This window comes from Notolepis coatsorum (genome assembly GCF_963971535.1).
Source record: "Notolepis coatsorum genome assembly, chromosome: 6".
NCBI lineage: Eukaryota > Metazoa > Chordata > Actinopteri > Aulopiformes > Paralepididae > Notolepis > Notolepis coatsorum.
In genome coordinates, this window is record NC_140170.1 from 158,896,588 (window position 1) to 158,911,213 (window position 14,626).

At 45.9% G+C, this 14,626-nt stretch overlaps 1 protein-coding gene across 1 annotated transcript in view; it reads right to left on the reverse strand.

Annotated features, from left to right (window-relative positions):
* Positions 1-11,718, reverse strand: part of cyld2 (cylindromatosis (turban tumor syndrome) 2) — a 31,947-nt gene extending 20,229 nt beyond the window's left edge. The window contains exons 1-7 of the mRNA XM_084316468.1: positions 11,592-11,718; positions 7,758-8,261; positions 5,978-6,107; positions 3,358-3,587; positions 2,330-2,498; positions 848-1,077; positions 326-494 (exon numbers count right to left, since the gene is read on the reverse strand). Coding sequence (XP_084172594.1) covers positions 326-494; positions 848-1,077; positions 2,330-2,498; positions 3,358-3,587; positions 5,978-6,107; positions 7,758-8,195 — 1,366 coding nt within the window. The 5' untranslated portion in view covers positions 8,196-8,261; positions 11,592-11,718. The remainder of the gene's footprint in view (positions 1-325; positions 495-847; positions 1,078-2,329; positions 2,499-3,357; positions 3,588-5,977; positions 6,108-7,757; positions 8,262-11,591) is intronic.
* Positions 11,719-14,626: the final 2,908 nt, after the last annotated feature.

Genomic DNA, 14,626 nt, shown 5'->3' on the forward strand with positions numbered 1-14,626 from the left:
TCCTAACTATAGCTGTATGTGTGTGTGTGTATGTGTGCATGCACGTGTGCGTGTGTGTGTGTGTGCATGCACGTGTATGTGTGCATGCACGTGTGTGTGTGTGTATGTGTGCGTGCATGTGTGTGTGTGAACGAGCTTCTACTGTACAACTGGTTGTATTCATATTTATTGATAGTTTATAAAGGTTTTACTAATGAGTGCATAACTATAGCTGTGTGCATGTGTGTGTGTGCGTGCATGTGTGTGTGTGCGCATGTGTGTGTGTGTGCGTGCGTGTGCGTGTGCGCGCGCGTGTGTGTGTGCGTGTGTGTGTGAAAGGTCTCACCTGGGTGAAGTCCTGATGGATTGAGGGTTTCTTCCTGAGAGGGGGGAGAGTGGAACCTGCTGTCAGGGCTGCACTTGGCAACAGGCACAAACAGAGCCTGACCCCCTCTGCAGGTGAAGTACCTCTGGCCTCCATACTCCCCGTCAGAGCAGCCGTTCACCTCGTGGTCCTGGAGACGAGAAGACGGACAACGGAGAAGACAACGGATAAGACAACATCTTGGAAAGCTCTACTACACTCCCCCCCCCCCCCCCACACACAGACACCTTTCATATTCTTATCGCTTTTTCACATACATACCACTATTCCTCATGTCTTATCAGAGTTTGTTCTGGCACTGAATGCTTGTCTTCTTGCCGCAGTGATTGCTGGTTGTATGACTTTTAAAAAATCTATTTGTCCCCGCTTTGTTTGGGCTGTGACGGTAATCTTTTCTCCTTATCTGAACGTTCTTTTCTTCTCATCTTAATGTTCTTTTCTTTGCAAACGGCAAAATGAAACAATATTCTAATAGTCACTCACCAGTTCAATCCCTGCCCATTCACTTGTCTTTCCTGCCGGAACCCCCATCCACCGGATCACACCGTACACCGTGACCCCCGTGTTAGACGTCACCTCCACCGGGGAGCCCGGCTCCAGGGGGACCTGGGTGGGAGAGATACTGGGGTCTGCGAGGGCCTCCCCCGCCTGTTGCCCACGGGACCCCAGACTCGGCATGGAGTTGATATGCGAGACGGCCTTTCTGTTGAGACCTGGAGAGGAGGAGAGGAGGGTACTTTCACCGTTAAGATGGCGGCACGGTGGTGTAGTGGTCCTGGGTTCGATTCCCGCTTGGGGACCAGGTTGCCAGGTACCCAGGTGGGGTATCTCCCGGGCCTTTCTGTGTGGAGTTTGCATCTTCTCACAAGGGTTTCCCCTCCAGAAAAAGAGATAAACCCAATGGAAAAACATGCAGAACAGATCGCGTCCCACGCCGCAGCCCACGCCGCAGCCCACGCCACAGCCCGGCTGCTCTTGGACGATGGGATGGGTCAAGCGCAGAGCCTATCGCATGTGTGTGTCGCTGCATGATGACGATGCTGCAATGTGTGCAATGAATGAAGACTTCTTCAAAAGTCCAGTTTAATCTTAATCTTAATCATTTTTATTTTTTTGTTGATCTTTTTCCCCCTCCATTTTCCTCCGATTTTCTCCCATCCCAATGTTAGTCGTATGCCAATTCCCAATCCCTTCCTGGTCGCTGCGCACTTACCCCCCACAGTCAGATCATCTGGGAGAGTGGAGGCTATCACGTGCTTCCTCCGACACACGTCCAGCCAATCAACCGCTTCTTTTCACCTGGCAGCGCGGATCCTCCCTGAGAGGGAACGACCACATCAAACAAGAGGTGGACGCGGGCAAATACTGCGGCATGGTCATGCTGGACCTACAAAAGGCCTTCGACACTGTCAATCACACCATTCTGATTGACAAGCTAAAAGCAATTGGTTTTGATAGTTTATCAGTGAGCTGGATACAATCCTACCTGGAGGGGAGGGAACAGATGGTGGAAGTAAACGGTACCCTATCCCCCCCCCTCACAGTGAGCTGTGGTGTTCCACAAGGAAGCATACTAGGACCGCTACTATTCCTAATTTATGCAAATGACATGTCGTCAGCTTGTGACTGCAACTTGTTCCTGTTTGCGGACGACTCAACCCTGCTGGTCTCTGACAAGAACAAGTTACAGGTTGAAAAAGCCCTCAGCTCGGAACTAGGCAAAATCTGCATATGGCTCGCCGACAACAAACTATCATTACACATGGGCAAAACAGAGTCCATTCTCTTCGGTTCAAATAACAAACTCAGCAAGACCGACGGCTTCTCGGTTACAGTGGGTGACAATATTATCACAAGGAAAGATGAAATTACCTACCTGGGTTCCATCCTAGAGGCTAATCTTTCCTGTGACAAAATGGCATCCAATTCGTGTGTGTGTGTGCGTGTGTGTGTGAAAGGTCTCACCTGGGTGAAGTCCTGATGGATTGAGGGTTTCTTCCTGAGAGGGGGGAGAGTGGAACCTGCTGTCAGGGCTGCACTTGGCAACAGGCACAAACAGAGCCTGACCCCCTCTGCAGGTGAAGTACCTCTGGCCTCCATACTCCCCGTCAGAGCAGCCGTTCACCTCGTGATCCTGGAGACGAGAAGACGGACAACGGAGAAGACAACGGATAAGACAACATATTGGAAAGCTCTACTACACTCCCCCCCCCCACACACAGACACCTTTCATATTCTTTTTTTTTTTGATCCACTTTTTCTCCCATTTTCTATATTTTTCTCCCATCCCAATTTCGTATCATCCAATTCAACCCTCCCCTGTCACGAACGCTGTTTCTTGCCTCCCACAAGCCGGCTGCAGTGAGGACTAAGTCATACATAGCACAAGTCCCCTCCGGTACTTGAGGTAACAGCAGTCGCATCTTTTCACCTGCGCAGCTCGATCTCTCAGTGTTCGAGGAGTAACGCGTGGGAGGCTCACGCTGCCCCCGACACTTCCTGATTCTACTGCGCAGGCGCACCAACCGACTTGTAGGAGTCGCTTGTTCACAACGTTCGATCCCCACCCTTCAGTTTTTCCCTCCCCGTAATACGGCCAATGTGTATTACTGCGGACGACCAGCCAAACTGAAAAACAATGTGGAGAGCTGGATTCGAACACGCGAATCCTAGCGTCTCCACACTGGTGGCGAGTGCCTTAGACCACTACACCACCTAGCCGCCCTACACACCTTTCATATTCTTATCGCTTTTTCACATACATACCACTATTCCTCATGTCTTATCAGAGTGTGTTCTGGCACTGAATGCTTGTCTTCTTGCCGCAGTGATTGCTGGTTGTATGACTTTAAAAAAATCTATTTGTCCCCGCTTTGTTTGGGGCCTTCTGTGACGGTAATCTTTTCTCCTTATCTGAACGTTCTTTTCTTCTCATCTTAATGTTCTTTTCTTTGCAAACGGCAAAATGAAACAATATTCTAATAGTCACTCACCAGTTCAATCCCTGCCCATTCACTTGTCTTTCCTGCCGGAACCCCCATCCACCGGATCACACCGTACACCGTGACCCCCGTGTTAGACGTCACCTCCACCGGGGAGCCCGGCTCCAGGGGGACCTGGGTGGGAGAGATACTGGGGTCTGCGAGGGCCTCCCCCGCCTGTTGCCCACGGGACCCCAGACTCGGCATGGAGTTGATACGCGAGACAGCCTTTCTGTTGAGACCTGGAGAGGAGGAGAGGAGGGGGGGGGGGGTACTTTCACGGTTAAGATGGCGGCACGGTGGTGTAGTGGTCCTGGGTTCGATTCCCGCTTGGGGACCAGGTTGCCAGGTACCCAGGTGGGGTATCTCCCGGGCCTTTCTGTGTGGAGTTTGCATCTTCTCACAAGGGTTTCCCCTCCAGAAAAAGAGATAAACCCAATGGAAAAACATGCAGAACAGATCGCATCCCACGCTGCAGCCCACGCCTGCTCCCGGCTGCTCTTGGACGATGGGATGGGTCAAGCGCAGAGCCTATCGCATGTGTGTGTCGCTGCAAGATGATGATGCTGCAATGTGTGCAATGAATGAAGACTTCTTCAAAAGTCCAGTTTAATCTTTTTTTTTTATTTATTTTTTTTTTAATCTTTTTCCCGCTCCATTTTCCTCCGATTTTCTCCCATCCCAATGTTAGTCGTATGCCAATTCCCAATCCCCTTCCTGGTTGCTGCGCACTTACCCCCCACAGTCAGATCATCTGGGAGAGTGGAGGCTATCACGTGCTTCCTCCGACACACGTCCAGCCAATCAACCGCTTCTTTTCACCTGGCAGCGCGGATCCTCCCTGAGAGGGCGTAGCGTGTGGAAGGATCACACTATCCCACTCAGGTCCTATCCGCGCTGAGCAGGCGCCCCGACCGAACTGTAGGAGTCGCTATTTACAACGACCCGGACCCACCCCGCCAGCTTCTCCCACCCTCTAATACAGCCAATTGTATTAGTGTGAACGGCCAGCCAAGCTGGTGACAACCCCGGAGCTGTGAGCTGGATTCGAACAGGCGAATCCAGCTCACAGCTCCGGGGTTGGTGACGAACGCAATCTCCGCTACGCCACCTAACCGCCCTTAATCTTAATCTTAAAACATCTCCTGACTCATTTCCTCGGCTCGTCACATGACGTGTCATAAGACTGACCTCAGGTAAGCACACCACGGCTCTATCTTCATTATGAGGTATGCATGACAGCTAACCAGTACACAATGTACACTGATGTCAGACCATGTGATGGTTCTCCTCATTCCAGAGCACCTGGAGCCGGTTTTTCCAGTCCTGCACGAGGTCCACTTCATCTACCTGCAGTCACAGGTGCTTGACACATATAAAAAAGCTGTGACAATGAAATAATCTGTATCTGAATCTGAATCTTCTTGGTTGAGAGAAATGGCTTCATACGCCATTGACTTGCATTTATACACAGTGGCCATTTACCACACCTGTACCTGTACACCTAACAACGTGGCCACACTCAACTCTGAGTGTGTTTTGTGTGTTTACTTTTACATAATAAAGTGACCACACTCAACTCTGAGTGTGTTTTGTGTGTTCACCTGTACATAATAAAGTGACCACACTCAACTCTGAGTGTGTTTTGTGTGTTCACTTTTACATAATAAAGTGACCACACTCAACTCTGAGTGTGTTTTGTGTGTTCACCTGTACATAATAAAGTGACCACACTCAACTCTGAGTGTGTTTTGTGTGTTGACTTTTACATAATAAAGTGACCGCACTCAACTCTGAGTGTGTTTTGTGTGTTCACTTTTACATAATAAAGTGACCACACTCAACTCTGAGTGTGTTTTGTGTGTTCACTTTTACATAATAAAGTGACCACACTCAACTCTGAGTGTGTTTTGTGTGTTCACTTTTACATAATAAAGTGACCACACTCAACTCTGAGTGTGTTTTGTGTGTTCACTTTTACATACTAAAGTGACCACACTCAACTCTGAGTGTGTTTTGTGTGTTCACGTTTACATAATAAAGTGACCACACTCAACTCTGAGTGTGTTTTGTACTTTTGTGTGTTAACTTTTACCTAATAAAGTGACCACACTCAACCGTGCAGGTGATTGATTGATTGATTGAAAACTTTATTAACAGATTGCAGAATGGGTACAATACAGTACGGCTCAATACAAACAAGGGGATGCAGACCAGAGAAAGACTTTCGTCTTGTTTACATCAGGGTCCCCCATTTTCAATTCATAATGAATTGTAAGTAAGGGTGCAATTAGCACCGTGCAATCCATTCTTTGTGGATCCCGCCCTGAGTGTGATTTGTGTGTTCACTTGTACCTAATAAAGTGACCACACTCAACTCTGAGTGTGTTTTGTGTGTTCACCTGTACCTAATAAAGTGGCCACTGAGAGCATAATTGCTAGCAAATGATAAAAGGAAGCAGATAATTTTTTCCAGAAACAAAAGACTTCTTTCAGGAGGTCAACAGGCCAAGCTTGTAAAAGTCCTGGACCTTCCCTTTAACAAGGCTGGTCATTAGAGAAAATATTTGTTTACAAGGACGATGGGTCACGGCCCACCTCACAACCACTAATATTAGCCTTTGGTACTGACCCCTGGAGTGGCCATCCTTCCAGTGGGACCCGGAGAAGTGGGTGACAGATGGGACCACCTGGATGATGTCTGCAGCGTTAAACAGGGGAAGAGGAGCCGGCTTCCTGGAGGACAAACTATGATCAGAGTCCTGGAACAAAAGGAAAAACAATGTCCGTTTCACCAACCAGAAATACTGGATGTAGAATCATCACACAACCGTACACACAAAAGCACCTTAGTGACTTACACACCACACAAGCACACTTATTACACGCACTGCTCCTAACATATACCTTGCATTGTGTACGTTTGTATAGATAGAATATACGTTGTGTATTATGTTTAGTCTATAGTTTAGTTTATAGTCTATAGTTTATACCTATTTATGCAGTTAGCATAGCATAGTTTGTATAATTATAATATATGTTGTGTATTATGTTTAGTCTATAGTTTTAGTTTATAGTTTTAGTTTATAGTTTATTTATAGCTTATCTAGTTTATAGTTATAGTTTATATTTATAGTTTGTATAGATAGAATATACATTGTGTACTATGTTTACAAATAACCTTTGGGAAGATGATGATTTGATGGTTTGGGGCAAATCACAGGACCCAGACATTCTTACCTGTTTCTTGATCCACTGAGAACAAGGGGTTAAGTTCTCAGAAACATGACAGGCATGGCTGTGGCTTTGTGACGTTATCAGACACTGTCATCATAAGACGAACTACTCCTGCACTTTAAACACAGACTGTCTTGCCGTTGTATGTTCTGCTGCCTTTATGTCTGGGGTTCCACTGCTGTTGTGAAGTGATGGCAGAACTGTAGCTCGTCTCTAAGCATTTTGACGTGTTTCGTGTTTCAAAGCACCTGACAATAACCTCGAACCTTTAACTAGGTTGGGGCAATAATTCAATATTGGCATATCGTATTGTGATGAAATGATGATACATAGTATGTGATATGGTAACACAATTCTGTCATGTCTAACAATGATAACGAGCAGCGCATATTCATTAAGATTTCTCATAGGGGGGGGCAGGTGGCGCACGGAGATTACGTTCGTCACCAACACCGGGAGACACTAGGATTCGCCTGTTCGAATCCAGCTCCCGGCGTTGCTATCAGCTTGGCTGTCCTCTCACGCTGATACAATTGGCTGTATCAGGGGGTGGGAAGCTGAAGGGTGGGTCCTGGGCGTTGTGGACAGCGACCCCTACAGTTCGGTCGGGGCGCCTGCTCAGCGAGGGTTGGATCTGAGGAGAGATAGTGTGGCCTCCCACACGCTACACTCTCCCCGGTGAGAACCTGCGCGGCCAGGTTGGCCTGCCCCAGGCTGCACATGCGTCGGAGGAAAGCATGTGACAGTCTCCGGTCTCCCGGACCAACAGTAGGGGAAAGTATGCAACAACCAGGAAGGGTGGGATGGGAGAAAAATCGGGAAAAAGGAGGGGAAGAAAGATTAAAAAAAAAAAAAAAAAAAATCTCACAAATAAGGGAATATCATTAGAAGAGAGTGTTGGTCTCGAGCCATGCAGTTCAATGAAATTCCCTGAATTTCCCCAAGGGGATCAATAAAAGAATATCTTATCTTATCTTATCTTAATGAAATTCAACCAATTGGATGATCCAACATGTGGTTTTGAATACGTGAAAGTGTGCGAGCATTCCTTATCCATAATATCACGTTCCTCCATGTGGGCCAGCCCTTCCCCGGAGCCTTTAACAATAACGTTCCCCTCGGGCTGTCATCCGTCACGGCTGAACCCAGACACTTGCGTAACTCTCTCCACTCACCACAAACTCCACCTCGAAGCCGAGCATCAGCAGGTCCCCCTGGCTCTCCTTCTTGCCGACCTGCATCAGGTTCTTGACCAGGCCCGGCATGTAGCCCTTCTTGTGCCTCACCACCACCAGGTCATCCTGGGACAGCTGGCAGATGGCGGAGAACAGCTGCGGGTTACACAGCAGCTCCAGCCGCTTGCTGGGGGGCGCCACGAAGAGCAGCAGCTGGGCCTGGTGCCGGGTGAGGGGGTACGTGTCCTCCTTCTTCACCACGCCTCCGTTCTTGGGGACGCCCAGGTTGCCGCCGGTGGTGCTGTACAGCAGGCCCACCAGCTCGCCGTGCCGCGGCTCCGCCTCCACGCGGCCAATGCATCCCTTCGCGAAGCCCTTCCTCTCCTTGCCTCGCGTCACAAGGAAGAACCTCTCCTTCCCCTCCACTCTGGTCTCCATCGAGACTCTTCTACTCGATGCAGTCCTGCGGAAAGTCCAGGAACAGGTTGCGGTGCGACGGGAAACCTGAAGGGATCACGACAAGTCTTTGATTGATTGAAAATTGTATTAACAGATTGCAGAATGGGTACAATACAGTACAGCTCAATACACACAATTGTTAAGGGGATGCAGACCAGCGAAAGACTTTTGTCTTGTTTACATCAGGGTCCCCCATTTTCAATTCATCATAACATATATGACATACGTGACATACATGACATACAGATAGACAGTACTGCTACATCTATACATTTATGACATACCAGATCTACAGAGTACAAAAAGAGTCTAAAAAGAGAGTATTTGAGGGGGAAGAAACTGTACATTGGAGGAGGTTGTGTAGGTGGGGAGGGGGGGGGGGGTTGGGTAGGTGGGGGAAACTGTACATTGGAGCTGGTTGGGTGGATGGGGTGGGGGGTTGGGTAGGCGGGGTGGGGGGAAACTGTACATTGGAGGGGGTTGGGTTTGGACATTTACAGGGGCCAGTTTCGAATTGCAGTCTCCCATAGGTGCTCTTTGAGAGTGGTTTTGAAGGTGGGTAGTGATTCATATTCCTTTACAGCTGTGGGTAGGGCGTTCCACATTGATGTAGCATAATTGCTAAACGTGTTTAGTCCCTTGTTTGAGCCGAATCTGGGTTTAACATGATTTGTGGAGCTCCCTCTGGTGTTGTGGTCGTGATATTCACTGACCTTTGGGAAGTATTTTGACATGTACATGGGTACCTTAGTGGTGTAGTGTATCTTGTAGACCAGCCCATTGCAAGTTGCTGTACTCTGTCGTCTACTCTAAGCCATCCTAGGTTGTCAAAGTGGGCAGGGGTGAGGTGGGTTCTAGGAGTAAGGTCAAGCAGTAGTCTGACCAGTTTGTTTTGTGATGTTTGTAATCTTGTTTTTAGCGCCTTTGAGGTGCTTTGGTTGGACTGGTTAGCCTTCGGGAGAGGTGTTAGTTGGACAATGCCTAGCCTAGTAACCGGTCATGTCTGCTTCCATTCATTGTGCTAAGCTAGGCTAACATGCAGCCAGATAGCTTTCTACTGAATGCACAGAGAGGAAACTGGTATCTATCTTCTTGTCCCTCTCTGGAGAAGACGGTAAGCTAATTTCCCCAAATGTTGGCATGTTCCTTTAAGATATCACAAGGGTTGGGTACCGTTCACATTTGAACCGATACTGGTACCATTTCCTGGAATTCTGTATCGGTACACAATAATAACAAACTCAGCAAGACCGACGGCTTCTCAGTTACAGTGGGTGACAATATTGTCACAAGGAAAGATGAAATTACCTACCTGGGTTCCATCCTAGAGGCTAATCTTTCCTGTGACAAAATGGCATCCAATGTAATAAAAAAAGTCAACCAACGAACTCGATTCTTGTACCGGATCTCCTCTCTGGTAAACAAGAATACCCTGAAGACTCTGGCAGGAGCACTCATTCAAGGGTACTACGACTATGCTTGCACCTCATGGTACCAAAGCACCTCAAAGGCACTAAAAACCAAATTACAAACATCTCAAAACAAACTAGACTACTCCTAGAACCCACCTCACCCCTGCACACTTTGCCAACCTAGGATGGCTTAGAGTAGACGACAGAGTACAGCGACTTGCAATGGGCCTGGTCTACAAGATACACTACACGACCAAGGTACCCATACCCATGTACATGTCAAAATACTTCCCAAAGGTCAGTGAATACCACGATCACAACACCAGAGGGAGCTCCACAAATCATGTAAAACCCAGATTCGGCTCAAACAAGGGACTAAACACGTTTCGCAATTATGCCACATCAATGTGGAACGCCCTACCCAAAGCTGTAAAGGAATGTGAATCACTACCCACCTTCAAAAACACTCTCAAAGAACACCTACGGGAGACTGCAATTCGAAACTGGCCCCTACAAATGTCCTAACCCAGTTGTACAATAAAGACCAAGCATGGCTTTGTCAGTATTCCAATGTACAGTGCCCCCCCCCTTTTTAGTATCACAAACAGTACTGTATTTGAAAATCTGGTATGTCATAAATGTATAGATGTAGCAGTACTGTCTATCTGTTTGTCGTGTGTGTCATGATGAATTGAAAATGGGGGACCCTGATGGAAACAAGACGAAAGTCTTTCTCAGGTCTGCATCCTCTTAACAATTGTATGTATTGAGCTGTACTGTACTGTATCCATTCTGCAATCTGTTAATAAACTTTTCAATCAATCAATCAATTCAATCAATCAATCAACCTTTTTCGGTACTTAACTCTCTCTGGAAGAACAACTAATTTATTTCAGTTGTAAAAAAATAAGTCCAAACTTTTGTTAAATGTTTAAATATCATGTTAACTAGATAGTACTGATGTAATTCGGTCGGCACCCTTAAAAGTACAGAGTTCGGTAGCCAACCCTAGGTATCACTCAAAAATAGACCTTTGAAGGCCAGTTTAAAACAAGGCTATGACGAAGATTATGTGTTTAGGCTGCGATAGCCTTCTGGAAAACCTTTTGCCTAAAGTTGGAAAGTACACTGTCAAAAGAGTATCAAGTCAACACTCCTGGACGACATGGTAACTCATATAGGCTACATTATACAGGATTATAAGTTATAACCCTAAACATCAACCCAGATTGGAACACCGGCCTGTCTCTCACCATCTCATTCTCCCATATATCTTAACACTTGTGTCATACAGTACAAAGAGATGACTCATACTGTATACATCATCTCTTAAACGTTATTCCATGATTGTTTACTTTTATACTTTAGTATACCTTTATGACTAGTGCTCCTACTGCTGAGCTGACCTGTTCTCTCGTCCAACACATTCATTCATTTAGTTTTGTATATTGCATATTTGTAGTGTTTGGTCTTTATTCTTTTACTGTATGACAATGTCAGGAGGGTCATACAGAACCAAGCATTTCACTAAGGTACATGTACCTTATGTGACAAATAAAACGAAACTTGAAACGTCATAGTACCCTTGTGTTACATATGACCAATAAAAGAAACATACATTTTCCCCCGAAACATGCCCAGTACAAATCTATTTCACACGAACAGATATAATTGATCAGGATTTCACATGAGTAGATAATTGATCAATTCAGTTTCATCCATCATACTGGCACATCATTGGACATAAAAACCCGCAATGAAAGTGTTCAAATGCATGTTCTGCCCGTATAAAATCTGCAACACATACACAAAATTAACTGACATAGCCTCCACTTGTCTACAGCCATGATTGAAGGCTTTGCTGACTGCACTGTAGTTATGCGCTACATTCTTCCAACATCCATTGAACTATTTATTACGCGTTACTTTAGCAATTATAATACAGGAATGCGTCACTACTTACCAGCTGTTTTCTATAATTTCTCCAGTGTCGTTGACATTCTGTATTTAATAGTCTGTACTAGTAGGAGGTCTGTGCTTTTAGGGGTAAAACAGATACACAGTGAGAATAATAAGGAAGTACAGTAGCCGTAGGAAGCCAGCCGGTTGATATAGTGACCTGTGTGTGACCGACACCGCCTACTCTCGGCGCTCAGCCTTCGCGTAGCCTATGGCCCTTTGACTAGCAAGCGCTGTTGAGAAAGCGCGTTGTTCTGCAGATCAGAGAGAGAGAGAGATAACTAAGGTAATAAATAACAAGGTACTAATAATAACTATAACTATATATATTACCTTGTTCAAATTCTTCTCGAGTCTCGGTGCTCATAAGTAATTGCTCACTCATTCGGAGCAGATGGAGCGGGGGGCGGGCAAATATTTTGTATCAATGACTATGCTTGTAAATCATGCATTCATACGTTTCTCTTTATTATTTTAAAGGGCCCATTTGTCATTTCCACTTTTGCAATTAGTCTGAAACTGATTTATAGCTATAGACTAAATAATGATATTTATGGATTGTACACTATATTTTATTGTCTGGGAAACGGTTGATTGATTGATTGAAAAGTTTATTAACAGATTGCAGAATGGGTACAGTACAGTACAGTACAGCTCAATACATACAATTGTTAAGGGGATGCAGACCAGAGAAAGACTTTCGTCTTGTTTACATCAGGGTCCCCCATTTTCAATTCATCATATGACACACACGACATACAGATAGACAGTACTGCTACATCTATACATTTATGACATACCAGATTTGCAAATACAGTATACTGTTTGTGATACAAAAAGTGTCCAGAAAAAGAGTGTATATACATTTGACATAGAAACTGTACATTGGAGGAGGTTGGGTAGGTGGGGTGGGGTTGGGTGGGTGGGGTTCTGTACATTGGAGGTGGGGGGGGGGGGGGGTTGGGTAGGGGGGACACACACTGTACACTGGAATACTGACAACGCCATACTTGGTCTTTACTGTACAACTGGGTTAGGAACTTTTGTAGGGGCCAGTTTCGAATTGCAGTCTCCCGTAGGTGTTCTTTGAGAGTGTTTTTGAAAGTGGGTAGTGATTCACATTCCTTTACAGCTTTGGGTAGGGCGTTCCACATTGATGTGGCATAATTGCGAAACGTGTTTAGTCCCTTGTTTGAGCCGAATCTGGGTTTAACATGATTTGTGGAGCTGCCTCTGGTGTTGTGATCGTGGTATTCACTGACCTTTGGGAAGTATTTTGACATGTACATGGGTACCTTGGTCGTGTAGTGTAACTTGTAGACCAGGCCCATTGCAAGTTGCTGTACTCTGTCGTCTACTCTAAGCCATCCTAGGTTGGCAAAGTCGGCAGGGGTGAGGTGGGTTCTAGGAGTCAGGTCAAGCAGTAGTCTGACTAGTTTGTTTTGAGATGTTTGTAATTTGGTTTTTAGTGCCTTTGAGGTGCTTTGGTACCATGAGGTGCAAGCATAGTCGTAGTACCCTTGAATGAGTGCTCCTGCCAGAGTCTTCAGGGTATTCTTGTTTACCAGAGAGGAGATCCGGTACAAGAATAGAGTTCGTTGGTTGACTTTTTTTATTACATTGGATGCCATTTTGTCACAGGAAAGATTAGCCTCTAGGATGGAACCCAGGTAGGTAATTTCATCTTTCCTTGTGACAATATTGTCACCCACTGTAACTGAGAAGCCGTCGGTCTTGCTGAGTTTGTTATTTGAACCGAAGAGAATGGACTCTGTTTTGCCCATGTGTAATGATAGTTTGTTATCAGCGAGCCATATGCAGATTTTGCCTAGTTCCGAGCTGAGGGTTTTTTCAACCTGTAACTTGTTCTTGTCAGAGACCAGCAGGGCTGAGTCGTCCGCAAACAGGAACAAGTTGCAGTCACAAGCTGACGACATGTCATTTGCATAAATTAGGAACAGTAGCGGTCCTAGTATGCTTCCTTGTGGAACACCACAGTTCACTGTGAGGGGGGGGGGATAGGGTACCGTTTACCTCCACCATCTGTTCTCTCCCCTCCAGGTAGGATTGTATCCAGCTCACTGGTAAACTATCAAAACCAATTGCTTTTAGCTTGTCAATCAGAATGGTGTGATTGACAGTGTCGAAGGCCTTTTGTAGGTCCAGCATGACCATGCCGCAGTATTTGCCCGCGTCCACCTCTTGCTTGATGTGGTCGTTCAAATAGAGAAGGCATGTGTCAGTGGAGTGGGATGTTCTGACTTTCGAGATGGATGTAAGGATAGAAACAGGGCGGTAGTTGCCTGGGTCTAATTTGCTGCCCTTTTTGTGCAGGGGTGTTACTCTCGCAATTTTGAAGTCCTTGGCGACGTGTCCCTGTTTTATGGAGAGGTTTATTATGTGTGTGATGACTGGGGTGATGGCGGCTGCTGAGTCTCTTAGGAATTTGGAGGGGATGTTGTCATGGCCAGTGGCCTTGTTCGGTTGGAGGGCGCTCAGTTTTTTGAGTACCTCATCTATAGTTACCATTTCCAGTTTGAAGTAGTCTTTGTGGACGCCTAGGTTCTTGTAGTATGCTACTATGTGTTCTACCCCATACTGCCCTGAGTGGGAGGGTAGTTTGTTTACCAGTGTTGTGGCTATGTTTGTGAAGAAAGTGTTTAAGTAATTGGCTACATCCAGTTTGTCTGTGATGAGCGTGTTGTCCGTCTTTATGTTTATGTTTGAGAACCTGGTTTTAAGTTTTTTACTGTCTGCAGCCCAGTTGATTATTGAGTAATTTCCAAAGTTCACATGGTTTATTTTTGTTCCTCAGTTTTGTCATTGATGATTTTTTTTTTTTGCAGTTTTTAATCATGGAGTTTACGTCATTTCTTAGTCTGTTTCTTTCTAGTTTGAGTTCAGTCACGTGGGCTTGGAGTTCACTGCTCGTGCTTTTGGTAAGCTTTGACTGACTTTTACGAAAGTACTAAGTACTAGTACTAAGGCCAGCAGTATTTGGTTAACTTGTAGGCTACCGAGGGTGGGAAATTAATTAAC